Source organism: Heptranchias perlo, chromosome 24, assembly GCF_035084215.1.
Source record: "Heptranchias perlo isolate sHepPer1 chromosome 24, sHepPer1.hap1, whole genome shotgun sequence".
Classification (NCBI taxonomy): domain Eukaryota; kingdom Metazoa; phylum Chordata; class Chondrichthyes; order Hexanchiformes; family Hexanchidae; genus Heptranchias; species Heptranchias perlo.
The window spans coordinates 19,708,765-19,736,065 of record NC_090348.1 but is presented as its reverse complement, the minus strand read 5'-3'; the positions used below and the strand labels follow the sequence as shown (position 1 = coordinate 19,736,065).

The 27,301-nt window shown below is 41.9% G+C and overlaps 1 protein-coding gene across 5 annotated transcripts; it reads right to left on the bottom strand.

Annotated features, from left to right (window-relative positions):
• Nucleotides 1–1,654: 1,654 nt before the first annotated feature.
• ccnd2a (cyclin D2, a) lies at nt 1,655–26,998 on the bottom strand. 5 transcript variants are annotated; one of them, XR_010967068.1, is made up of 7 exons: nt 26,351–26,998; nt 24,497–24,712; nt 23,624–23,783; nt 18,764–18,912; nt 18,104–18,246; nt 16,408–16,564; nt 4,611–4,696 (listed from the first exon to the last, which is right to left on the bottom strand). XR_010967068.1 is itself a non-coding variant. In XM_068004874.1 (6 exons), exons 1-6 carry the CDS (start codon nt 26,543–26,545, stop codon nt 2,656–2,658), a joined length of 1,047 nt encoding a protein of 348 aa, XP_067860975.1. In that variant the 5' UTR covers nt 26,546–26,998; the 3' UTR covers nt 1,655–2,655. The 5 variants fall into 5 exon arrangements, 2 of the variants coding, with proteins under 2 accessions (XP_067860975.1, XP_067860974.1); XR_010967067.1 differs by lacking the exon at nt 4,611–4,696 and adding an exon at nt 15,353–16,257; XM_068004874.1 differs by lacking the exons at nt 16,408–16,564; nt 18,104–18,246 and adding an exon at nt 1,655–2,865 and having other exon boundaries at nt 4,580–4,696.
• Nucleotides 26,999–27,301: the final 303 nt, after the last annotated feature.

The following is a 27,301-nucleotide window of genomic DNA, read 5'->3' as shown; positions in this document are numbered from 1 at the left end:
ATGTGCTTCAAACTCAACTTCATCAGTATGAGTTTTTCCACTTCCGCTACTCATCCTTTCGGCCTGAGATTGCCAATTTAGTGCTGGAATGTGGGTTGTATTGTCTCCTAGGAGCTAGGTTGAGAGTGCCCAACTCATTTCATGTAGGGCCCTTACAGCCAGTACACGCATTTTTTCAAAATTAGAAATTCTTATAACTTGTAATTTTAAACAATCCATTTGATGAACATGGAGAGCAGAGTTCCATTTTCACTTTCCACCAAATTTGAAGCTTTGTCTGCATGAGATAAATTTTGTAGGGCACGAGAATTCAAGGGCACTAGAATTTTGGAAATAGCCTCTGTTGCTGCTTTTCCAGGCTCCTTTTACCAGGCATTAACTATGTAACAAAGATTTTTTGGATGGTTCTTAAGTTCTGAAGATGTCGTTAGACATAGTGCTGTGAATACTCCATTGGCAAGTGGTGTGAGTGAATAGATTATCAGCAAAATCAGATCAGAAAAGTCCACTGAAAGATTACAGCCACTAATCACCTGTTTAAATCGATTAGTCATTTGATTTTTTAAAAAAAACTTTATGGCAGTAATCCTCAAGCTGCAAAAGAACTCGTAAGGGCTTATTTTAAATAGATGTGATCTTACATAAACCATAAAATCTAAATTATATAGCAGCAATAAGGTTATGACTCACATAACATTCCATTTACTTACCCACTTGAAGTTAAAATGATACTATCACATTTTAGTGCGATATGAAATTTAATCACCAGATCTATTTTATCTTTCCCACAGCTGCTGTATTCAGGCACTCTGACTCTGTAGCAATAGTTCTAGGCTTATGGTCTACTGTGTGGAAGAACTGGAGCATTTAATCTTTTAATATAGTGGCCAACAGAAACATTCGCAGGACATTATACCTTGGTTTGGAATCGCTTAGCTAAATGTTCACATCAGCAGTATTAATGGTCAATTGGAATTCTTTATCCTCACTCTGGGCACATGCAGGGTAGTGGCTACTCACATGTGAACATGTGAGAGCCACTTTAACTGAGGTAAATGGGAAGTATTAACATGTCCTATAATCTTCCATTAAAGCAATGTATTTGTAACAAAATGATTCTCAAAGGTAAGAATACCCATGTCTTACAGACCAGGATGTTTCAGGTTGTTTAAATGGATGGTCTCACTAATCAACAGAATCCCGAAACTATGCTACAAGACTGGAATTTTATACAGAACCACCACTATTCAATAGCATTATATCCCAAATATGTAATAAGATTACATATGACATAGCACCACAATGTTTAGTAAGCCAGGGCATAGTGCTCTGAATATACGATTCCCATAAAGTCTGATTCTTGTCTTTCTGCCAAAAAACAATGTAAAGAATGCAATGAAATGGCTGCATTTGCAACTCGGTTATATTTCCCTTTCAAGATTCTGCTCTATGCACTAAATTAAATAGAATGGATGTCTTAGTACAAGTTTAGTTTTACCAACTTAACAAAATGTGCTCAGAGAATTAGCACACATTTTGTGAATAATGTTGCATTATAATAGAATTAAATGAAAACTATAATCCAAAGAGTTGACACTTTTTGGGTGACAAGTGAGAAAATAAGATGAGAAAGAGGGAAAAAGACATAAACACGTACACTTTGGACCAAGTGACTTTATTGTCCATAAGACATGCCTATTTCCTTCACACCATAAAACCATCTATGATCCAATCAAGGTCATTATAAGTTGAATAAAAAAGTCTTTTCAATACTGAACAAACAAGACCTCTTACATTTATTCACAAATCTACTGAAATCAGCCTTGTACCCATCAACTGAACATCATATACTCCCCACAAGTTTTCCACATTGTACTCAAACTATAAATGCTGTTTACTCATCCCTAATCATATGAACAACCACAAAACATATAAGAGCACATTGTGAGAGAATAACATTGGATTGATATGGCATCACACTCAGTAAAGCAAAAAGTTTAAGAACAGAGTTGTGCATCTGAAAGTAAATGAGGTACATGGTAATGTTACTGAGCCCAGAAGGGAGCCTTATGCCTGTGCAACCTGCTTGTGCATCTCACAGCTAAGGCATCACTGCACTACAGTGTGCCCAACCTTATCTCTTTATAGCAACAAAGTCTGTAAGGCTCCCCAAAAACTGTAGAAGTGTGAGGTATTGTGAATGGGAACCATTTTATTGTCCAGTAAACCTGAGGTAACTATGCTGTCTTTGCAGAATGTGACAAAAAGAAAATCATGAAACACTATTGGAAAAAACTGTACATGGGCACTTCCAGTAAATCAATGTACTCATTTTCCATTACCCACTACTTCAGGATTTTGAAACTTAAGCGGTAAAATAATATATTATAAAAATGTTTATAAAATAGCAGCACACTCAGTGAACAATACAGCCAAGTACTGTTAATGTGAATAAGAATGAAACAAATCATAGCTTTTCATAGCAGCGCAAAATAAAGATTCGTACTCCATTTTCTACCCTCATCAACCCAGGTCAGGCTGTGTCACTTCAGCAAAAATCTATTTTCCCAAAATACTTTCTTTCGTCCAGCCTTTCACAAATCCCTAGTTCAACATTTCAATCAATAGCTTCATTTTGCAAATTTCAGACCTTTATCAAAACATGTGCAAATAAACACCGCCCCAACTCTTTACCATCCATGCCCTAACGACGGAGCAGAAAAATTCAAGTAGACTGAATACAAATTTTCTTAAATGACAACAAGTTGTGAACCATGATATTTGCTGCTTCTTGCACCAGCAATGATTCTCATCCAAATGCCCATGGCTTGGCACACCCGAGGCACATAAGATCCTTCTGTGACACTGAAAATACATGAAGTTACTGAACATCTGTGGAATGTTGCAACCCAAACAGGAATGTCTTCCAAACAAAGTGTTGTTTCTTTTTCCAGCAACACCATAATTATATAATACACCAGATACTGGGAAACAAAAACAAGTCAATTTCATAAACCATTCCATTCATCCCTTGGGAAATATATTCAAAGTGCTTTTCAAATGAAATGGTTTACAATAATGCTAACTGTGGGCCAATGTCTGCACAAAAAAAACAAAATATATGTTTGGAAGTTTTTCTCTTTGAAAAGTTTTAAGCCTCTTTTCACGTGGAAGGATATAATTCAGTTTCTCCGCTCGGCACACAAAATGCTAGGTAGTCAAACAGTTGAAATCTCCATGTGTGATCAATAGGGATGCCAAAAGATTTACATCAACCTGGACAACCCTGTTTTATGTTTTCTAATGCAGAGTTCCATGGCAGTGTGATCAGCTGACTGGCAGTTGGGTCAGGAGTTCCCTGGACCCATTCAAGTTTGGCCCACAGTTAGAGGAGCAGCTCTACCTGGAGCTAACAATGCTGCTGTGAGTAGAATGAACCATTTCTGAAGAAGGAACCAGAAAGAATAGGGACATACATAGACGTAGGGAGAAATGAGACAGACAAAACAAAATTAGAAATAGATGATACAGGGAAAAGAAGTGAGACATGCACACACACAGACACAGGGTTAAGTGAAACACACACAGGCACACGGAAAAGAAGTGAAACACACAGACACAAAGAAGTAAAAGAGAGAAAGACGCATTGAAAGTGAGAGAGACAGAGAGACAAATGGGGAAAAGTGAGAGAGACAGAGAGACAGAAGGGTAAAAGTGAGAGAGACAGACAGACACATGGGGAAAAGTGAGAGAGACAGACAGACACATGGGGAAAAGTGAGAGAGACAGGCAGACACATGGGGAAAAGTGAGAGAGACAGACAGACACATGGGGAAAAGTGAGTCAGGCATAGACACTGACACTGGGGAGGAGAGACATACAGACACAGGGTGAGGAAATATACAGACATACACAAAATATCCAAGACACACACAAGAGAGAAATTAAAGTTGGTTCAAAAAAGAACCTTCCACACAAGCACTGATTATTTAAGGCAAAATATATACCCACAGTACAGCTTTACACACACAGCAATCCTGTCAATAACAAAACTTCACTGGAAGATAAAAGGTTCAATACATTAAGGCAGTTATATTCCTTCTACACTGAAGATGGTTCACTCATAAAAGAGAAGACTATTTCCGAGCAACCCTCCCCACTCCCTCAGGCTATTGCTTTGCAATCTAAATTGAGCCACAAATCACGCACACATTTCCTTAAATCTGAAAAGGGTGTATGCACCATAATATAGAACAGTAAATATCTAATCATTTGATCCCACATACACAGGCCTGCATTTAGCTAGCTATTTTTATGCTTTTTAAGCATGTTCATCATTGATAATGTAACAGCAATTATGCAAACACATACGGTGGGATTCCCTTCTGCAGAACACCATAGGCACCAGAGTTTTTAATATCAGTTTTTTTTCTAAAAGAAGCTTTAGATAGTTTCTATGTGGGAGCATTTTTAAAAGGAAAAACAAAAAGATTTCTTCCCAAAGGGAAGACCACGCACGGTCTTTTCCACTCCAGCAGCCTCACAGGTTTACATTTCTCACATCTGTGGGAGTGCTGGCCTGGTCCAGTTCATCCACCCTCTTTGAGGGATCCCTCTGCTGTTGGTGCTGCTGAATCTGTCTCAGGTTGCTGACCAGCAATGATTCAATCTGCTCCTGGCAAGCTTTCAGGCAATCCTGATGGGAAAAAGATAAACCATAAACATCTATACCTTCTGAGGCATTGGTAAATATCACACTGTGAAACACTTCAATTATTCTGCTGCAGGGTGAAGGAAGAAGTAACATATTCTGTCGTCCACGTTCTCTTTCACTTTTCTTTCCAGGTTTGCAATCATTTTGTTTCTGTTTAACAGTAAGTTTACTCTTAGTATCTCAATCAGAGGTTAAGTTAATATAAACCAACTGTTTAGTAAAGAAACATTACTGTTACACAGTTAGATACTGGTATTTAAATGAAACATGATTCCAAGAACAAATAAAAATGAATGATTGTTTCTGTATTTTGACAGTCAATGACTAAGGAAAAGTACAACAGAACCTCAGAAGTATTTTCCAACTGCTTGTGAATGAAACACAAAACTTATTACAACTGTACATTCAGAATCAATTGCATGCAGTCATTTTAGGATAAGAGATATTCTAATCATAGTTAATTACAGAATACATCTTAAGGCAGAGAGAGATACTAAAGATGGACTAATTTATTATCTAACTCCAGCACTAACAAATCATTATTACCAATTTTAGTTAATTTTTCTGTCTCTTGGCAAATCATTTTTGACTTGCAGTAGCTTAGCATAAATTGCATTACTGTGCAGCCAGACTGCCTGTCTGATATTATGTTGTAGATCAGTCTATGCTTACTCCATTGGAAACACCAAAGCCACCACTTTCAGTCCTAGCCATAAACTCTGTTCCTTGCCACTGATTAAATCCCTCTTCCCAGCCACTGACTCAGGCTAAATTAAGTGTTGCAAAAGCCATGGGGGCTGAAATTGGACATGAGCGGGGACGCAAAACAGGCAGTATCACATCGGTCACCCGTTCTACACCCCGCCTGAGCTAGATATTCAGTGTTCTACTGACTGCAATAGAACAGAATATCGGGCGCGTCCTATAGCAGGCGGCAAAAACAATCCCTCCTGTGTTGCATCTCCGCCCATGTCCAACTTCACCCCCTTGGAGTCCTGTTCATCTCAAATACCAAATCATATCCATCATCCTGATTGAGTTCTTTGATGAAGTATCAGAGAGGGTTGATGAAGGTAGTGCAGCAGATGTTGTATATCTGGACTTTCAAAAGGCATTTGATATAGTACCACATAACAGACTTATTCGGAAAATAGAAGCACATGGGATTAAAGGGATGGTGATAACTTGGGTACATAACTGGCTACGGGATAGGAGGCAGAGAGTAGTGATGAATGAATGTTTTTCTGACTGGAGAGAAGTAAGCAGTGGGATCCCCCAGGAATCGGTATTAGGACCATTGCTTTTCTTGTTACGTATAGATGACCTAGACTTGGGTACGGGGAGTATAATTTTGAAGTCAGCAGATGATACAAAATTTGGCAATGTAGTAAATAGTGAGGAGGATAGTAGCAGACTTCAGGAGGACAGACACACTGGTGAAATGGGCAGACACATGGCAGATGAAATTTAATGCGGATAAGTGTGAAGTGATGCAATTTGGTAGGAACAACAATGGAGAGGCTGTATAATCTAAATGGTACTATTTTGAGGGGGGTGCAAGAGCTGAGGGATCTGGGATGCATAGTCACAAATCTTTGAAGGTAGCAGGGCAAGTTGATAAGGTAGTTAAGAAAGTGTATGGGATACTTGGCTTTGTAAATAGGGGCACTGAATACAAAAACAAGGAAGTCATGTTAAACCTTTACAAATCACTGGTTAGGCCTCAGCTGGAATATTGTGTACAATTCTGGACACCACACTTTAGGAAGGATATCAAGGCCTTGGAGAGGGTACAGAGGAGGTTTACCAAGATGATACCAGGGATGAGGGACCTCAGTTATGTGGAGAGATTAGAGAAGCTGAGATTGTTCTCCTTAGAACAGAGAAGGTTAAGGGGAGACCTAATAGAGATTTTCAAAATAACGAGGGGTTTTGATAGAGCAAATAGGGAGAAACTATTTCCTCTGGCAAGTGAGTCGGTAACTAGAGGTCACAGATTTAAAATAATTGGCAAAAGAAATAGGGCAGAAATGAGGAGACATTTTTTCACAGAGGGTTGTTAAGATCTAGAACACACTACTTGAAAGGGTGGTGGAAGCAGATTCCATAGGAACTTTCAAAAGGCAACTGGACATGTACTTGAAGAGGACTAATTTGCAGGGTTATGGGGAAAAAGCTGGGGTGTGGGACTAAATTGGACAGCTCTTTCAAAGAGGCATGATGGGCCGAATGGCCTCCTTCTGTGTTATAAGATTCTATGATCAAAACCACTTACTTTCACAACATTACCTACCTCTGCTCCACTGCTGATGAAACCCTTATCCACACTTGTGTTAGCTCTAGATTTGATTTCTCCAATATCTTCCTTGTTGGCCTCCCATCCCCCATAATTTCAAACTTGTCCAAAAAACTCAGCTGTCTGTATCCTGTCCCACACTAAGTCTCACTCACCCAGACCCCTAACTTCGCTGACCTACAACAGCTCATTGTCTCCAACCCAGTCAAATAAAATCTTTATCCTCAACTTCAAACCCTCTAAATGCTTCTCCGTATTCATCAGCCCTCTGATTCTAGTCTTTTCTGCATCTCCCCTCCTTTTACCCAGCCATTAGTGGCAGAGCCATCAGCCACCTCGGACATACTTTCTGAACTCTCCACATTTCTAAAAATCTTCTTAAAACCCATTATTTTAAACCAAGTTTTTGATCACTGGATCTCCCATAATGTTACATAAATATACATGCAAATTGAAAGCTTACTGAATTGTTCCATGATATTAAATATTAACTCTACACCTACCAGTGTGTTTGGTACTTCTTGTTACATTTCATACTTTGAACTGCAGGTTAGAGGCAGCCTGGGATGCAGCATTTTGTGCAGCATTCCAGTTACTCTGAACTGCTGGTTAGAGACAGATTGGGAATCCAGCACTTGGGGCAACATTCCACCAGCACCAATTCAGCTTCTGCACATAGGGTAGATTTTCCTGTCTTACACTCGGGCTATGGGACCTGCGCACTGCAGGCTTTGTACATTCACGTACAGGAACAGCTGACCCCACCAGATCTTCTGGGTTCAGCCTATTTACAATTTCAATGCCAGTTCCTAGTCTGGATTGGGGAGGGGGGGGGTCGAAGAGAAAGAGAATCTGGCACAGCTGCAGTTACAAATTAAAGGCAAACTGATTTATTTCTGCAGTAAGAAGAAAGGAGTCAGGAAATCACTGCAGTTACTGAAGAATGGTGCAACGTCTGCACAGAACCTCTCCATTCACTGATGCAGCTGCTCCTTCAGAAATAGATGAAAGAAGAATTACCCTGCTTGGCGCTGAAGGGCTTCCTCCTCACAGGAGAGTGGTGCAGACTGCGTGGGAGTTAGTAGAAAGGGTGAGTACTGTGTCCAGAGGAACAGGGTGTAGATCATAAAGAAAATAGTTAAGACTACCCAGTAGTATCATATACCAAATAGATGGGCAAAGCATACATGTACTAAGTGTTACAGCTTAACTACAGCCCAAGGCAAAGCAATCAGACAACATTTCAGCTCTTTCATACCTTCATATGCATGCCTAAATCACATAGTAACACAGACAATCTCAAAGCTGGGCAAGACCAAAAGTCCATCTAGTCTGTCTTCCTTGCAGTTGTAAATTGATGATGTATTCTCTTCAAGATACTTGTCCAATTTGACCCTGAAGAAATCTAAGCCACTTGCCCCTACAACCTCTTTTCATATTGCTAAGTGTATAACTTTACAATTATCTACATTAAACTATATCTGCTAATTGTCAGCCTTCCTCCCCAAACAGTCTAAGTTCCCATTTTTCATCATATAAACCCATCCCTGAATCACATCTGACCCAGAGGCTTTATTCAATTGCTTCTTATTAGCAAGGCAAACTTTCCAACTGTAACTTAGAACTGGAACTACTGTAAAAGGTGATCCCATTAAGCAAGATTCCAACAAAACCTGGTTCATGATGCATGTTCATTTATTCACAGATGTTAAGATACAGGATGGGCACCTGCACGTCACTATATGTGCTCTCTAAATTTCCAACATCTCAGCACTAGTTCACTGGTTGCAGGCCAAAGTAGAACATAACAGGAGGGAGTATACCAAAATGGGAGGAGGACACCGATCTTCATGGTTTTGAAGAGGCCAATATACAAATCCTGCGACCGGAGAGTATCAATGAAGTGGGAGATGGTGAAGCTGGAAGTCTTTCCTAAGCTCAGCACTACTACCATTCTTTAGATATTATTCTTCCTCCCCTCACTCATGCATACACTCTAACACACCATTACTGCACATAGTCCGATAAGAAGGACCTTGCATTTATAAAGTGCGTTTCACATCCTCAGGGTGTCTCTAAGAGCTTTACAACCAAATAGGTTAACTTTTTATTTTGCAGGAGCAGCTAATTTGTAGATAGCAAGGTCCTATAATCAGCAAATGAAAAAGATTGTCTAGTTCATCTGGTTGGTGGTGTTGAGTGAGAAATGAATGTTGGTTAAGACACCAGGACAACTCCCTGTTCTTCTGTGAATAGTGCTATGTGATCGTTTAGGTCCACCTGAACAGGGGCCTTGGTTTAATGTCTCATCTGAAACATGGTACCTTTAACAATGTAGCGCACCCTCAGTACTGTACTGAATCATCAGCCTCAATTACTTGCTCAAGGCCTGGAGTGGGGCTTGAGATGATTGTGCCACCACTGGATGGAGAAAGCCAAATGTGCACCTTTGTAACAGTTAAGGAATGCCCGAGACACTCAGGTAAAATGTGTGGATGCCATCTTTTGTAACGGGTAAGATAATCTAATAGACTGCTCATCTCTTTTAAAGAGCTGACTAGAAACAAAAGTCAGTTACTGTTATATTAACTTAAAAAACACACCGTTCTGCATTAAACTTGCAGAATGGGCATGAAATTGGCAAATGTATTTCAATATAGATAAGGGTGAGGTAGTGCATTTTGGTAGGAAGAATAAGGAGGCCACATACTACTTTGATAATAAGAGTCTAGATGGGTTGGAGGAGCAAAGGAATCTGGGGTACAGATACACAAATCACTAAAAGTAGTGATGTGGGTTATTAAGGCCATAAAAAAGGCAAATCAAGCACTGGGGTTCATTTCTAGAGGGACAGAATTGAAAAGCAGAGAAGTTATGTTAAACTTGTATGGAACCTTGGTTAGACCACACTTGGAGTACTGCGCACAGTTCTGGTCTCCATATTATAGAAAGGGGAGAGATGCATTGGAGAGGGTGCAAAAAAGATACACAAGGGTGATGCCAGAACTGAGAGGTTATACCTATAGGAAAGATTGAGCAGGCTGGGGCTCTTCTCTAGAAAAGAGAAGGCTGAGGGGTGACGTGATAGGAGTCTTTAAGATTATGAAAGGGTTTGATAGGGTAGACATGGAGAAGATGTTTCCACTTATGGGTGAGTCTAAAACTAGAGGTCATAAATATAAAATAGTCATTAATAAATCCAATAGGGAATTCAGGAGAAACCTCTTTACCCAAAGAGTGGTAAGAATGTGGAACACGCTACCACAAGGAGCAGTTGAGGCAAATAACATAGATGAAGTTAAGGGAAAACTAGATGAGCACATGAGGGGAAAAAGGAATAGAAGGGTATGCTGATAGGGTTAGATGAAGTAGGGAGGGAGGAGGCTTGTGTGGAGCATAAATGCTGGCATAGACCAGTTGGGCCAAATGCCGCGTTTCTGTGCTATAGTTTCAATGTAACTCGATGTTCTTTGTAATTCAGCATCAAACTTTATCAAGCCCCTTTCTTCCATGGCAAGTGAACAGAGCAGCCATTTTACTTTTCATGCACATCAACTACAAGTGGAACCATCCAAGGTGAGAAAACGGAAGTGGTTCTGCTTATAAAACACAAAATCAAACTGAAACTACAAGGTGTGCATACTTTGTTCTGCACCATGGAGTGGCAGGATGTAGCTTCATGCCCACAGTTCCACAGACAAGTTCCTGATCTCAGCTTTGCAACAGAAAAATGGTGCGCAACACAAGAGAACCCTAACGGGGAGAAAAAAATTCTAAAAATAAATATAAATGTTACAAGTCTGCAATGTTTGGTGTATGAGTATCGTAGCCATTTTGTGTTTAGTAAAATACAATTTAAGTTACACACTGTGTGTAGTTGCAGTGTGAATTTTTTTTTTAAAAAAGCACTGCAATACCTCTGGTCATTACATGCATACAGCTTTCAGTTCTGGCTATTAAGACTTTACAGAACAATCACAAGGCTCGGCTCCCCAATTGGTAAATTTGAGAGTGTCAAAACATCAAAAAAAAATCTCTGCCTGGGTTTATAAAGTACCTAGGAGATGCAAGGGGGTGGGCATGAGATTATACTCCATGGGCATCAAGCCTCCGAGAGCATCTCACACCACTGCGTTCTGCAGTCCATTTAGGACATTATTCTAGAGTTATGCTAACACCTTTGCATTGCTAAAGGAAAACTATTTGTAAATACATCCAAGGTTATCCCCCTTGGAAACAAACAAAGGCATTTAACAGGTTATGGTTGACAGAGTATTAGTTGAAATAACAATCAATGTTTCAAGGGATACTGAAGTTTTGTTTTGGTTTAACATCAGTGTACAACAAACTTGTAAAGTGTTGTATGTGATAGTAGCTTTTGAGCCACATATAACTAACAAAGCTGGCCGTTAAATATTTGTATTTGTTAAGTGGTGTAAGGTTCTCTCCCTTTGCACAGTAGCAAAAAGCAGATGGCAGTCCTAATCACCAAGATTTTCGATTAATTAAGAAAAGTGAACAAATTATGGATTGAGACTAAAGACTCACACACACATTAGCGCAAGAAAGAAAAATAATCAGCTAGGATTGATTTTAACCATTATGATGTACCTATTATTACCGGCTGTTAACAGCTTGTGGAAAGTAGCTGATCCATTCCACTGCTTCAAATTACAGGGATCAAAAGAACATAGGAAATTAGAATCTGGCAGTGGGACGTGGTGTTCTTCCCTAGCAACACTAAAACATAGGAACCTACTATTTTTCTGCTAAATGAACTAGGAAGGGGGCGAGAGGTGAAAGACGGCTGTAGGTTTCTATAAGTGGACGAGGGAGTATTGAAGATTTTATGTAAATGAACGAGGGAAGAGTACTGAAGGTTTTCACACAAGGGATAGCTGCAGGTTTTTTTCAAAAAAACGATGAATTTAGACAGGAAGATTAAAACAGAAAATTATTTTGACAAAATGTCCCACTGGTTTGAGTATAAAATTAAACTTTAGTCTCTATGAATGAGTCACCATTCTTCATAAATAAGGCTCTACTCAACTTAATACCGTACAAGGTGAACATCCAACAATTTTTTGAAAATATGGGTCGGTGAGTCTCATGATTTAAAAACTGCTTTCCAGGCTAAAAACATTATTCTGTTTTCTATTTTGCATTACACATTTTATTTAAATGCCAAATTCCACAGGATGTGTAAAAACATGTTATTTAAATTCTTCAGCACTAATAAAAGTACACGATTATCACCCAAGCTGTAACACAGAATACCATAAAAGCCAATCTGAAATCCTAAAATACATTAGTGGCAGAGTTTATACTAACAGTGTATAAAGCAAACTACTGTTACTTCAGCACACAAATGGTTAAAGATTATTTACACCCACCCTTAGAAATACTTTAAAACTCACTTCTCTGATTTTTAAGCTCACTGGCACAGAGTCACCTGCTACACCCTGCTTTCCACTGTGAATGGAGTCTGATGGAACGGCACTATTATTCTGTACTGTAGCTGCATCACCCCACTGTTACTCCACATGCAAAACACTCAGATTGAGAAGCTGAATGAATGCTAATAGCTGCCAATTCAACCAAATACAAGTAGGAAACGATCTCATTCTTCCATTCATTTCGGTCAATCCTGGCTGCTGTTTTCTTGCATACTAAGTATAGTCTGCAAACAAACAAAGCAGGATGAGGGAGCAAGTCCTGTCATATGCTTCCAAACCACAAGCATTAAGCAGCACAAAGAGTGGATAAATGTTTAGTTTGCCTGGAGGAGTATTATATGACCCCATCCTAAAAACACTTCTACCTTGAGGGGGATACTGTAGACAGTACACGTGAGGTTCTCCTGGTGTCAACAGCAAACCAAAATATGAAGAGCCTATGCAGAGGGGCTGAATAGCCACGGCGTTGGGTAGTGTAAATGCTGGGATACACCAACCAGTAGCCTCTGCCGATTTGGGGGTGCATCTGAGGCACTCTCTCTTCATCAAAGAAACACAGGCTGAAGCTTTTATATAAAAACATTCAGCCCCTCATTTTCAGTGGTCCACACCATGTCTGCCCAGTGAGACACGTTTGGTTTAGGTTCAGGCCAACCTAACTCCAGGTCCCAACTCACGGCTGAGGCGTATGAGTTCTTGGTTTAGGGAATCCTCATCCCTGCACCCCTTACATTGATGGCCTTGCAAGGGTGGGCAGAGGCTCTGCCCCCACAAGACCATCTCACAAACTTCGGCCCATGGCCAGGACCCGGCCCATCTGTCCTGGCATAGTTTCCAGCTTTTCCAGCAGACTTCCTCGTGACGGCAGGAGTCCACTGGAATGGCCACGATTTTCAGTCCCGCATTGTGCCTCCTGTATTAAATCACTAAATGCACAAAGCTGGTTCCACGTATCCATGTGCTTACAATGTTACTTTGTGATAACCGAACACAGAAAAAGGCAACCAAGTTGATATCCAGGTTAAATCATCTGAAAGATGAAAGAAGTTGAAAAGCCTGGCGTTGTTTATTTTCAAGAGAAGGATCAAAGGGCATATTATTCAAAATTCTTTAGTGAATAGATAAATTGAACCCCCGTATGTATGAGATTGCCACAAACTCTAGAATCAGGGGACACAGATCAACCTTAGGAGATGGACGGTGCATAGAGTTTGGACTAAACTCCTTTAAACAGACGGTGGTTAACATGTGGAGCAGATTGTGAGGAAGGCAGAGGAGCTTAAGGGAGAATTGGATAGATATTTGAGAGTGGGGAATTGAGGGGCATTAGTTTTGTTTTTGACCAGTCAGATATCTTGTGGTCCTGTACTTTCCTATAGTCCAAAGTATGCAGATACATAAACGAATAGTCTTTTGAGGGTTTTTTTAAAACCTTTTTTTAATTTTTGAGATTCTGCTTTGCTGAGATGAGATGTTATCCTTGCAGTTTGAGGAAAAAGGCATGGTATTTGATATGATCCTTGTTTAGTTTGAAATTTAAATGTGCAAAACAAATGAAATGGACTACAGCAACGCATCCCCCCACCCTCACAGTATCACGGCAGTGAAGGAAGTGAAGAGTAGAAAGGAGTCCTCTATCCGACAGCTTTGGTTGCAGTGACCTTAGACACAGTGAAGCAGGAGGAGGACATAAGAACTGCTTGGCTCACAGTATACCACAACAAATTCTGTTACCTGAACATGGGGGGAAAGTGAAGTGTACCAGAAAACTCAGGTTCAACTGTGAGGCTTCGATTGAAATGTGCTACCTGTGTACTAAGAGCTGCAGGGACAGTCAACCAGCTGTCATCCACTACCAATGGCAGCGAGGCTCACTACTGCACGTAACTTTCATGACACAGAGACATCCACGATTCCAACACGGTATCACAGTAGCAGACCCCACTTTTTTTTGAGTTTTGAATATTTCAGAGGGCCAATTTTCCTCCAATGCCATGCCAACAAACTGTCATAACCTGGGGAAGCAGAGGAGGGAAACTGATTGCTCTTCTGCTGGCAACTTGCCATCTGATGTTACTTTCAGGATTTTCTGCCATAAGTGACGCCAAGTGTATAATACGTCCATCCAAATATGGATGAACAAATGTGCTAAGATGCAAACAATGGGATGATATTGTGGTGTATTTTCTATCATTTGCACCTTAGTAACATTGGCACATCTCTGGCGTGCAGCGTTGTTATGGGGTAATGGGAAGAAGGAAAAGAATCTAAGGGCCGTTCTAACTAAAGAAATTGCTTGCAATAGTTTAAGCTGCAATTTTTTTAAAAATTGAAGTTAAACAAATTTTTAAATCTTCAGCCGGTACCACTGGGACTATATTATGCTGTGGCAGGCCACTATAGCAATGACCCCCTGCATACCTGCAGCAGTGTCAGAAATGTCTCCAGTGCCTGTCCTATCCATGTGCCAGGATTTCCAACCCTCCAGGATTGTCTTGGAGTCTCCAGGAATTAAAGATTAATCTCCTGGATACTGCTGCGAGCAACCCAGGAGAAAAATCATTGGGGCATTAAGGAAAAAATGGTGTGTTTTTCTCATTTTCTTTGAACACTTATTAATTATTAAAATATTGGAGATTGGCAAAAAGGCTGTTTGACCAGGTGGGGTGGTTGGAGCAGGGAGGTCATGTGATGAAATCTCCAGGAATACGTCCAGAGTGGACAATCCTAAAACGGACATGACCCAGACCCCAGGAAATAGGCCGCGATCAGCGCAGGCAGGGGGTGGGTGGAAGTCCCACCCCAACAAATTTCAAGCCCATTTCGACTCACTGGAAAGTTGTCCCCCAAGATGTTTTTTTTTAAATATGAAAAGACACGCTACAATTTTTTAACAATGATCAATTAAGTTTATTACATTTTTCAGTCCAAGAATTTATCTGTTTTAAAATATTTTACTATCACATTTGCCCTTTGTGGATCATGAACTTGTGTGTTGCTTGTTGATGTGCGGGAGAAAGTGCCACTTTGCTGGAGTCTTTGTGGGTTCACTACTTTCAAGGGTGGGATCTTCCATCACTTGTGCAGTCTTATGCAATAGTACTGACTGCCAACCACCTGGTCCTATGCTGTTCCATATATACTACTACTGGAGGGTTCCCCCTCATGATGGCCACATACCTACGTGAGTATACAGTTAACATCTAGAGGTTTCAGAATGCTTCCCTCATGATTACAGGCAATCATTCTCCAAGTAAGCTGAGGCCAGCCACAGCTGCATCTTGGAGTTTGGATCCCAAAGCCTGCATTACAGAAGTGGGAGTATTCATAAAAAGATGCTCTGCCTTCACTTATGGCCTGCGTAACTGAGATTGCAACTACCATGGGTGTTACTGTGTGCTCAATGGCAGACTACGGTATGCACAACCACTGGGTAGACTAAATATAGCACCTTCAAATGCTGGGTATATAGGCAAGTGACTCTTCAGCATGAACCTTGTGTTCTAACATATTTAACAGCTTCCATTGGAAGGCAGCCTCACTAAGGCTGCATTCCCATACAATCAAGGAAGGGCAGTCAGCAGGCTGGACGTCTACCCTGTATCCTCCAATGCAACCACTGCCACCCTAAATCAGTGCTCAGTACCTTCCCTTGCGCTTTCTGCTCAACATCACTATAAACTTCTCCCATTAGGGTGTATCTGCACTGGTGCCTGCTTCAAGTGGCAGTGGTGATGGCTGGTGCGCAGGTGACCCGGTACTCTTTGGTTGACCACTGGGTTCCGATTGATCTGTGAAAAGACCAAGTGGCTCATTAGCAGTATATAAGCACACTTACCTATTTGGGTATCATTACATGAAATGTTATACCCATGTGCACAATCAATGCACAAGAACACATTTATGCAACATATTATGATCAATAAATACATGCTACATACCAGTAATTCAATGCTCCAATCTCTGTAGTTCCAATGCCTTCCTGCTACCACCTCCCGATTAAATCAAAATTGCTTCCTTATATGTAGGGAGTTGTTTGTGGTCATATTGCACAATACCTGCTGCACGCTGGGCCCTCCTGTTATGTGCCAGTTACGTCTTTAAAAATAAGAGCAGTGGGGATTTAGGCAGTGATTTGGCCCAAGGAAACTCCTTCCTGCAATACTTAGTACTTAGTTTTCCCATCATGGCACGAATAACATAATTTTCAAAACCTCCTACATTCACTTCTTAGTATCTTACTTGTTGCATTCTTGCTAGTGTTTGTGTCAGTGCAGCCTTCTTTGTATATACAAATGTAACAGCTAGTGCTTTCCTTCATGTCGTTTCATGCCCTGTGCTGATTTACAGTTATATTTATGCCTGGTCTTTGTGTTCTTTAAGTTGTGCAACTTGTTCCCAAGTGATTGCCAGATCCTGCAAGTAGCTTCATGGGGTTTAGTCTTTTAGTGACAAATTCCCACACTTGTTGCTTCTTAACGTATTTGAAATTGTCATCCCCACCCCCACACCCCAACCAAAAATCTAATTGTAATGCTCCAATACAGGCTACTTGCAAGGCCCTAGCTAGTAAATTTGGCTTTTCTCAATTGTTGTGCCATTATCGACAGATATTGCAGGCTGCACGGCTAATTTAACAAACCATTGGACATTTATTGTATGGATTTCAGTTGCTTGTTAGTTGCATGAGAAGTGTTAAAGTATCATTAATGCAGGTGTGCAGCAATCAGGAGTTATCTTTTGTTACTGCAAACAAAATTACATTCTCAGGAAGGGCATGTTTTAAAACTGCATGTTCCTGCAATTTTTGTTATTGGGTCCTAATATATGATGAAAAATCATTTAAAAAATCCCCCACTTCACACTAACATCTATTTCTTACCATAATTAGCAAGATTAAGAAAATATACCTTTAGTTCTCAAGAACTAGTAATTCCTTCATACACAAACACCATTCCATCAAATGCAATAAAAACCACACATGATGTATACTTTATTCACATTTCATGCTTCACAGCTGTAAGCTAAGTGTTGCTCTTGAACAGTACCTGCTATTTTGAACAGGAAAATGCTGAATGTAGAGTACCATGTCTGGAAAGTAATGTCATGCTAAAGCTATGGCAAGACTGCACAAGTCTACAGCAACACTTCATGACAATCTACTCTAATGCCAAATAATGGATATCATCATGATATGTGAGCATCAAATTACTTACCAACTGATGGAACACATTGCTGCTTAACATTAAAGTAACTCTCTAATTTAATTAGTAACAGCAAACTTAATAAGTTTTAAAAATAGATCTATTAAAATAATGTTGAAAAAGCTGAAAACCTTGAATATAGCAGTTGCATTTTATTACTCCCCCTTTCTCAATGGACTTTTCCACTGATGTAATAAGTTGAATCTCAGCCATCCTCTGTGCATTATCTCCCCCTCATTATCTTCCAGCTGAACAGTCCATATGAAAACCAGGAGTGCCACATCAATTTAAATTGAACAAAATTCAATATAGAAACAGGATTTTGAACACTTACTTTCAAGAGATTTTCTAAAATGGATGTTATAAAAATGATCTATGGCAGTCCTGGGTTTCACATATTTAAACTACTACAAATCTACACTCTTAAAATTACCTTTTAAGCTTTCCAAATTTCTAATAAGTACAATGACTGCATCGTTCCATACTTGCATTCCAGATGTACTGTGACTAGCTAATCAACTGCATACACATCATGTGCCCTTAATCACAATTAGCCACTGATGGGAGATGAAGCAACTAGAAAGAGAACACCAAGTGGTCATTAAGCACAACAGTATCTTTACCTCTGAACATGCACATTCACTTTTTCTAAAACACTTTTAACTAGTACCTCTGAAAGCAGCCTAGTCACTCCTAATAAAAGTAGCACTACTAAACCACGAGATCTACATTTGTAAAACTGCAATGGAGACCCAGTAATTGCTAAAGACATTACTTTATAAGAATCTATTTTGCATTGCGAAGATTTTAACTCATTCAAGATGTAGAATTCACTGCTATCCAAAATTAAACCCCTTTCTCTCCCTTCCCCATTTATTTTTGCCAATTGATTCATTGTAACCTGTTATCCCACAGAGGGTCTAAATCTGCAAGTACCCTGAAATGTAATGTTACAGGAGTTCTACCTTGCTTGTACCTACAGTAGGTTAACTGCATGTGGATTTTTGAGGTCTAAGATTGAACCTACTTTTAGACAAACTATTGGTTGCCAACCATCTGTCTGTGCCTTTGAATAGCGTAACAGGATACTCACCACATCTGTGTGTGTGATCTTGGCCAGGAGATCTGTCAGGTTGTCACTTGAAAGTGAACTGTCACCAATATCGAGCTGAAGTCCACATATTGCTGCCCCCACACTTCCAGTCGAGATCATTGATGGTGGATACATGGCAAATTTGAAGTCTGCAGGGGCAGGCACAACAGAAATTTAAAATCTTGAGCTATCCATGCATGCAAACAATGCTATCAGCTATGATTTTTAAACCAAATTTCTAAAATAACTCACCCCACCTTGAACACACACCTCGTACATAAAACAACTACATTTGAGCAGGCCAAAGAGAACGCGCATTAATTACAACATATTGAAAACAATCAGAATATATGGCCCCCTTTTCAGCAAAATGACATCCCAGAAACACACTGATCATGAAAGTCTGAATAATGAGCCACAGTGCCCCTGCCAACCAACACTGCTGTAGGTCTGCTTCCACATGTGGTCACATGAATGCATTTCAATGCCCAATAACCTTGTAAGTTCCTTTAACGTCATTCACAATGCAAATGAGACAGCTAGCAAATGGCTAGAGGCCCAGTGACTAATGCCTAGCTTCCAAAAGACTTACATAGTTTCTATCTCCGCTGGTCCTTTCCTCCATAACAAGGGCCATAAACTTGGCTATCAAAGCTCCACATGTCCTCTCTTTGTTGTGCAACAGGCAGTGATTTGTATCAGTGGCTTCTATTTTTAGCATATTAATTAACTACTGCAACTGGTGAGGCAAGCGTCTCCAACAGGAGAGTGTGGCACCATTGTCCGAAGCCATCTCCTCATCTTTCGTTATTGAAAATCATGGAAATGACCTTCCTACTGATATGAATTCAAGCTGACATGCTCACAAAAGGACTGGGGGGCAGGGCACCAATTTCACATATGCGGTTTGCCAGCTCAGCCGACCCAGCTAGCAGGAGAGGATTTTTTCAAAAAGGGCTACATCAATGTGGGTCACCTAGAAGGTCATGTGTTAAGTCTGAGGATAATTAAGTAAAGATTTAACAACAACACTAACTAGAAATCTGCAATATTTTAAAGGCAATTTTTTCCTGAAATATGTCAATGTTTGTGTGAATAAAATCTTCCTGCCACTCTATGTGGTGAGATACAGATATATATATACACACACACACACTAAAAACAGTATATTTATCATACATCTGTGTTTGTCACACTTGAGGTGTCACACATACAGATTTGCATCACACTTTAAAAAAAAATATGGAAAGAAAATTGGTCATTTGGAAGGCACCGAAATTCCCCTCGCAACTAAGAAATGTTTTGACACAGGATTCGGAATGTCTATAATCTCTGATAGATCTTAGCAATCACACTTCAAAACAAAAGCAAGGTATTGATTGACCTGCAGCCTGAAGAAAAATTAAACTCTGAATAACCTCATCCACTATTAACAGCAATTAGACTTTGTGGCCTTAACAGAGATACCGCTTCACCTTACCAAAATAATATGGTGCATGACATGGTACAATGCTCCTTTATAGCATATTACCTGACTCATGAGCAATACCACAGGAAATCCACAACATTAAAAACTGCACTCTAGCCAGCACACTTTGTCACAGATGCAAAACAAGCTTAACATACTAGGTGCCTCTCAATTACAGCTCAGTGTTGATTAGCGCATTGCAATCTGCAAAGTTGCCTGACCAAACAACAATCTAGCCAAACGACCAGAATTTCTGGCCATAAAAGTGAATGCACTGCCCTAGGTAGATGAAGGAGGAATTCTGACATCACCAAGATTTTAACTGATCATTCAACTTATTTGCTATTTGTGGGATCTTGCTTTGTGCAAATTCACTGTCATATTTACCTATATAACTACTTCAAAAAGTAATTCATTGAATGTGAAGTGCTTTGGGGCACCCTGAGGCGTGATGAAGGCACTAAGTAAAATCAAGTTTGTTCATTCTTTAGAAGGACAGGCCAGTTCAAACACAGCTTTGCCTTAGCAGCAGAATTATACATTGTGCGTTACATGATTTAATACGCCTGAATCCAATTTAATGTAAACAAAGCCACCGGAGGATATAAAGGAAAATGTAAAACAAAACAGTTAGTGCACCATGTCCTGTCTGTCATAAATTTCTATCAAACTTCAAGTCTCATACAAAAAAGTATGAAGAGAAAAGGCCCCCAGCAGCTGAAAACACCTTAGCTGACAAAGCAGCCTGAATATTCATGACCTCTGGCTGACCTTACTAATCATGTTTTAAAAATGATGTGGCGATGCCGGTGATGGACTGGGGTTGACAATTGTAAACAATTTTACAACACCAAGTTATAGTCCAGCAATTTTATTTTAAATTCACAAGCTTTCGGAGGCTACCTCCTTCCTCAGGTGAACGATGTGGAAATGAAATCCTCGAAATGAAGTCGCATTTATAATTCACAGAACAATGCTTGGTGAGTACAGACAGTTTTTTCAACTGCCCGTTGCCAAGGCAATCAGTGTGCAGACAGACAGGTGTTACCTGCCAGGTCTCACAAAATATACAAATCACCAAAAAAAACAACAAACAAAAAAAACAGAGATAGAGAGGTAGAAACATAGAAAAGACAGCAACTGACCCGTTATATTAAAAACAGATAACATTTGTTCGCTGGTGGGGTAACGTGTAGCGTGACATGAACCCAAGATCCCGGTTGAGGCCGTCCTCATGGGTGCGGAACTTGGCAATCAATTTCTGCCAGGGTTTTGATCTGCAGCCTAACAAACAATTAAAACTCTAACCTCACCTAGTGTTTACTTGTCAGCAATTAGACTTTGTAGCCTTAAAGGGACACAGCTTCACCTCAGCAACAGAGTAATGCATTGTGCATAATATATAAACATCATTTGAAACTAGTGCAGAAGGTGCTAGGCTAACAAAATAGTAAGGTTTTTGATATAAAACAAATTGACTGAACTCATCAAGATAACAGTTACAGATCTGCCTGCTGCCCAGAAAGCCTTAGCAGTCACTTTAGGAACTAGTGTAAATATGACACTAAAAGTCTACACAAGAACATTATTGGTTAAAGGGGGATAAAAATCAAACTTTTGGCTGTTGACGTAAATGGAGACTGCTAGTAGTGTGATAATGTCTGTCAAAAGTTAACTGTTTTACTAATGCAAATGTCTGCACGACCACCAGAGAAACTTCTCTTGATCCACTGTGCGTCATATATTTTATATTCACAGGCAATTGGATGAGGAATAGGACAAGATTTTAATTTTCTATAGGAGGACAAACCAGATGGTCCAAATATCCTCCCTTGTCTATACTTATCTTTGTGTGGGCTTTAGTAGTATAATGCTACACAATTTTTAAAATTTCAATTTTCTCAGTATCTTTCAGACAATGACTGACAGGTGACTTTAAAATTCTGAATATGTTAAATCCCCGAACAGGGACCCACCTTCTGTAAGCAGGTCACTACACGTCTTCTATTGTTATAGTTATTGGAGTGGTCCTTGAACTTCGTTTAGTGCACTATGCAAAATAAAAGCCATGGTATTGCTACCGACAGCATTTTCAGCCAGCTTTCAAACTATGCTTCTATCTAATTGGCATTTTTTTTTTTTTAAAGGGGTGAAAATACTTTAAAAGGATTCTGTGTTAAATTCCATCCATGTGTGTATTACTAATGACAAAAAGGATCTTTCCTCTGATTTTATGAAAAAACGAGTGGGCGTATAATCTCTTTATAAAACTTAAGTGTGAGAAATATGCAGCATTCAATCAACCAGCACTAAACAAAATTGCTGAGAATTAGCAAGAACAGACATTCCGCAAATAAACCTCAAAATATATATATTAATATACTAGTCAATCTCCCATGATGTTGCACACAAGGAGTCAAAACCTAGTATATTCTTCAGGTAAAGCACAGTTAGAGGGCAGAGATAACTGGGATGAGAGGGTTGTCCTATGAGGAGAGATTGAGTAGAATGTGCCTATACTCTCTGGAGTTTAGAAGAACAAGAGGTGATCTCATTGAAACGTACAAGATTCAGAAGGGGCTTGACAGGGTAGATGCTGAGAGGTTGTTTCCCCTGGCTGGAGTGTTAGAACTAGGGGGCATAGTCTCAGGATAAGGGGTCAGCCATTTAAGACTGAAATGAGGAATTTCTTCACTCAGAGGGTTGTGAATCTTTGGAATTCCCTACCCCAGAGGGCTACTCCTGTTCCTATTTCTTATGATCTTATGGGCATGCAGACGTAATTGAGCCCCAATTTTAAAAATCACATTCTGTCCTTATTTTTAAATTTCATTTATAACTTCCTTTGTCCACATTTATGATGGAAATTACCTATGTAAACTTGACACATTGTAGTTATACCCTTCCAGCAGTGATGACACTACAGCTCCTGCACTGACAGGACGGTACAATTACAGTGTGACAAGTTTACACAGAGGGTCCATTATAAATGTGGACAAAGGAAATTAGAATGGAAGAAGTTGACAGGAAATGCATGCTGACATAAGATTTTTATTATAAATAAATGATATACATAATGAAAGCATGTTTTGTTGACTAAAAGTTCTAACACAAAACCCTTCTGAAGAAATTCTAGAATAAATAAGATGTTGTGCACAATATCATGCCTAATTCTATACAAACCAAACCAAAACAATTTTGCATCACCAGGAGGATCACTATTTGCATCATAAATTTCTGAAGTTTACTTGACACCTTCAAAGCACAATCATAGCCGACTAGATGTTCAGCCTGGTCCACTACTGCAATCACAAGTGCAAACTTCCCCCACCAACGTATCCTGTCTATACAGACATAAACAGTACCTGGTGCAGACACTGAACCACTCATACCTGTGGCACAAAGCGCAATGAAGGTCTGTGCGTGCTTTCGGATCAATGGCAGCTTGTCTTTAGGAAGGGGAAGCTTCTTCAGAATATGTTCAATGAAGTCATGTGGAGTCACTGCTGCAAGGTTCCACTTCAACTTTCCCAAAACTACCAACTCCCACTCCTAACAAAAGAGATACAGTTGCCTTTATCATTAGAATGCAGCACAAGGTGGTAACAATTGAGGAGAGAGAATAAATTATACCCGAAAGTCTTAAAAAGAGCACATTTCAAACAAGCAGCCCACTGTATGGTAGAAGCACAACTGGCACATATTCAGGGTGAAGTCTTTGGTAAAGCCTTGAATATCTACCTCTAGAGGGAGCTACAGACTGAAATTTGCACCATTCGCTTCATTGTTAGAGGGGACAGACCAGCTCCTGCGCTTTAAGGACATACCACCCATTTCAATACACGTCAAATATTGGACTCAACATTGTTAAAATGATTCAGTAAGCAATGGTCCCAAAAGCTGCCTAAATTACTTCGTTACACAACAAATGTATTTTACTATGGAGCATACTCATATCTCATTTTCATCCATTTTACAATGTCGAAGAATAAAAATGCAATTTATTTCATAAACGTCCTCTATAACTTTGTTATATTGTGAATAAAACATTTGAATCATCCCAATTTTTGGTATAGTTTAAGATCTGAATGAGTTTTTGCAGCTGAACACTTCACGATTTCCTAGAAAGTGTAAATCTTAAAAGGTCATTTACACTTCTGTTGGAAGTTTATTTTGATATGAAGCCAAGTATAGATAGGTCCCGGACGCTAATTTGCAACATTGTTTGGACTTTTTGTACAGACAGCTGCAGAATGTGAAATTACCAGAAGCTCGTGTGGTCTGATAGAGTTGTCGGTATAAATGCAAAGTTTTTCCGCTGTCAGAGGAATAGTCTCTTTGAACTTGGACGCAAGGAACATACAGACCGCTCCAAGCAGCTGCAGGTGGCATTTGGTGGTCGGTACAATTGATAAGAATCTGTCCAGGTAATTCATTGCCAAAGGAAAGACTTCCTCCTCACACTTCTGCTCCTCACAGACCTGGGGGAAAAGGGGCAAAAAAAAGGAATTACAAGGTCATAAAAAGTGCTGTTATTGGAGAGTGAGGCCCTGGCACCAGTCATAATCCGTCGCATTCCTTGGGTTCAGTCAGCAAGAAATGAATTCAAGCCACAATCGCAGCACCAAAAAGCTGAGAGACCAGTAACTGTCACTTTCCAAACAAAACAAAATAAAAATATGCCCAGTCTGACTCACAGCACCCAACACAAAACCAGTCAGACATCCTCCAATCTCACTCAGAGCCCTCCCACCCCCATCTCTTACAGCTGCCCTGTTCCAGCTAGTCTAACCCTCAGCCACAGTCTGACCGAGATCCCCACCCCCAATGTGACACACACCCAACAGCCATATTCTGACAATGCTCCCCAACCCCAATCTCTCTCCCTCACAGCACCCCCCCCAATTTGACTCACTCCCTCCCTCAAAGACCCTACAATGACATTACTTCACAGCACCCACCCCCAATCTGACTCACTCCCCTCACAGCCCCCCCACAATCTGACAATCCCTCACAGCCCCCCCACAATCTGACAATCCCTCACAGCCCCCCCACAATCTGACAATCCCTCACAGCCCCCCCCACCATCTGACAATCCCTCACAGCCCCCCCTCAATCTGACAATCCCTCACAGCCCCCCCACAATCTGACAATCCCTCACAGCCCCCCCACCATCTGACAATCCCTCACAGCCCCCCCCTCAATCTGACAATCCCTCACAGCCCCCCCCTCAATCTGACAATCCCTCACAGCCCCCCCTCAATCTGACAATCCCTCACAGCCCCCCCTCAATCTGACAATCCCTCACAGCCCCCCCCTCAATCTGACAATCCCTCACAGCCCCCCCCTCAATCTGACAATCCCTCACAGCCCCCCCCCTCAATCTGACAATCCCTCACAGCCCCCCCCCTCAATCTGACAATCCCTCACAGCCCCCCCTCAATCTGACAATCCCTCACAGCCCCCCCCCCTCAATCTGACAATCCCTCACAGCCCCCCCCTCAATCTGACAATCCCTCACAGCCCCCCCCCTCAATCTGACAATCCCTCACAGCCCCCCCCCCAATCTGACAATCTGACTCACACCCTCTGCCCCCTCAATCTCCCTCCCCCCGGCGCAGAGTCGGGCCGGGCCTGGTGCGTCGCGGGCCGACAACATTGAAGTCTGCGGCCGAGGAAAACCACGGACCAATACTGCACCGGGTCCAGTGGTTGCCGCCGCTGCCCGTCCCCGTTCTCTATTATGCCGGGCCGACTGGCTAGAGACGGGGGCCGCGATCCGAGCCCTGGTGGCCCCTCTCACTGGACGCACCCGAACTGTAGCTCAGGCTACGCTCCATCTGCAGATGGGACGCAGCATCAAGGCGCTCCGGGCCGGGCCCGGCCCGGCTGATTACGTGGGAATCGGCAACCAGCCCACACTTTTCATGGGACTCCCCGGTCTCAGGCCCAGCCACCAGCTCAGAGCGGCCCGTGTCCCTCAGCGGGCAGCTGTGACAAATAAACTCTCCGCATTCACCGGCCCGGGTGGATCCACGGGAACCGGGCCACGGTCGGGTGCCGGGCGTGGGGCAGGATCGGGTGCCGGGTACAGGTGGCAGCGGCCTTCGAATACAAACCTCCAACATCCAGGTGGCCAGCATCCTCCGCATGAAGGGCTGGAGCTCCTGCTGGACGCACTTGAAGTAGGAGCAGGCCGGCAGGCAGCGATCCTCCAGCGTCAGCAGATTGTGCAGCACCCGCTCGTCGTGCAGCAGGCTGGGGTCGAGCAGCGCCCTCCTCACGGTCTCCGCCTCGCAGCACAGCAGCTCCATGGCCGGTGCTGGACGGGGGAAGCTGGGTGTCGGGGGGGGGGGGGTCCACAGCCTGTCCTGCCCTGGCCTCCCTCAAACTTTCCTCCTGTGTGGGGCCGAGCGGGACGCGGTGACGCAGGGAGCGGGCAGCCCCTTGTTATGTAGAGCAGCTGGGCAGACGCAGAGACCGCGCACAACATCAAAGGCTGGCAGAGGGAAGCGGGGAGGCCGGCAGCAGGGGAGGGCGCACATACACATCGGGGCACTCATTAAAGGCCTCCGACATGATGGCAGGCCTGGGCCCCGGCCCAGACAGCTTCCATCTCCGGAAGGGGGAGAGCTGCGGTCTGCAGCCGGAGAGGAGCAACTGCTCGAATTGGGGCTGAGGTTGAAGCTGCGGGTTTAATTGAGATTCCAACCGCCGAGCCCGCCCCCCTGCTGCTCGCTCTCTCCGTGTGCTCGAGCGATGGCCACGCCCCCGGCCTGTGATTGACAGGGTCTGCGCGCTCCGGAGGGATGGTCCCGCCTCCGGCCTGTGATTGACAGGGTCTGCGCGCTCCGGAGGGATGGTCCCGCCTCCGGCCTGTGATTGACAGGGTCTGCGCGCTCCGGAGGGATGGTCCCGCCTCCGGCCTGTGATTGACAGGGTCTGCGCGCTCCGGAGGGATGGTCCCGCCTCCAGCCTGTGATTGACAGGGTCTGCGCGCTCCGGAGGGATGGTCCCGCCTCCAGCCTGTGATTGACAGGGTCTGTGCGCTCCGGAGGGATGGTCCCGCC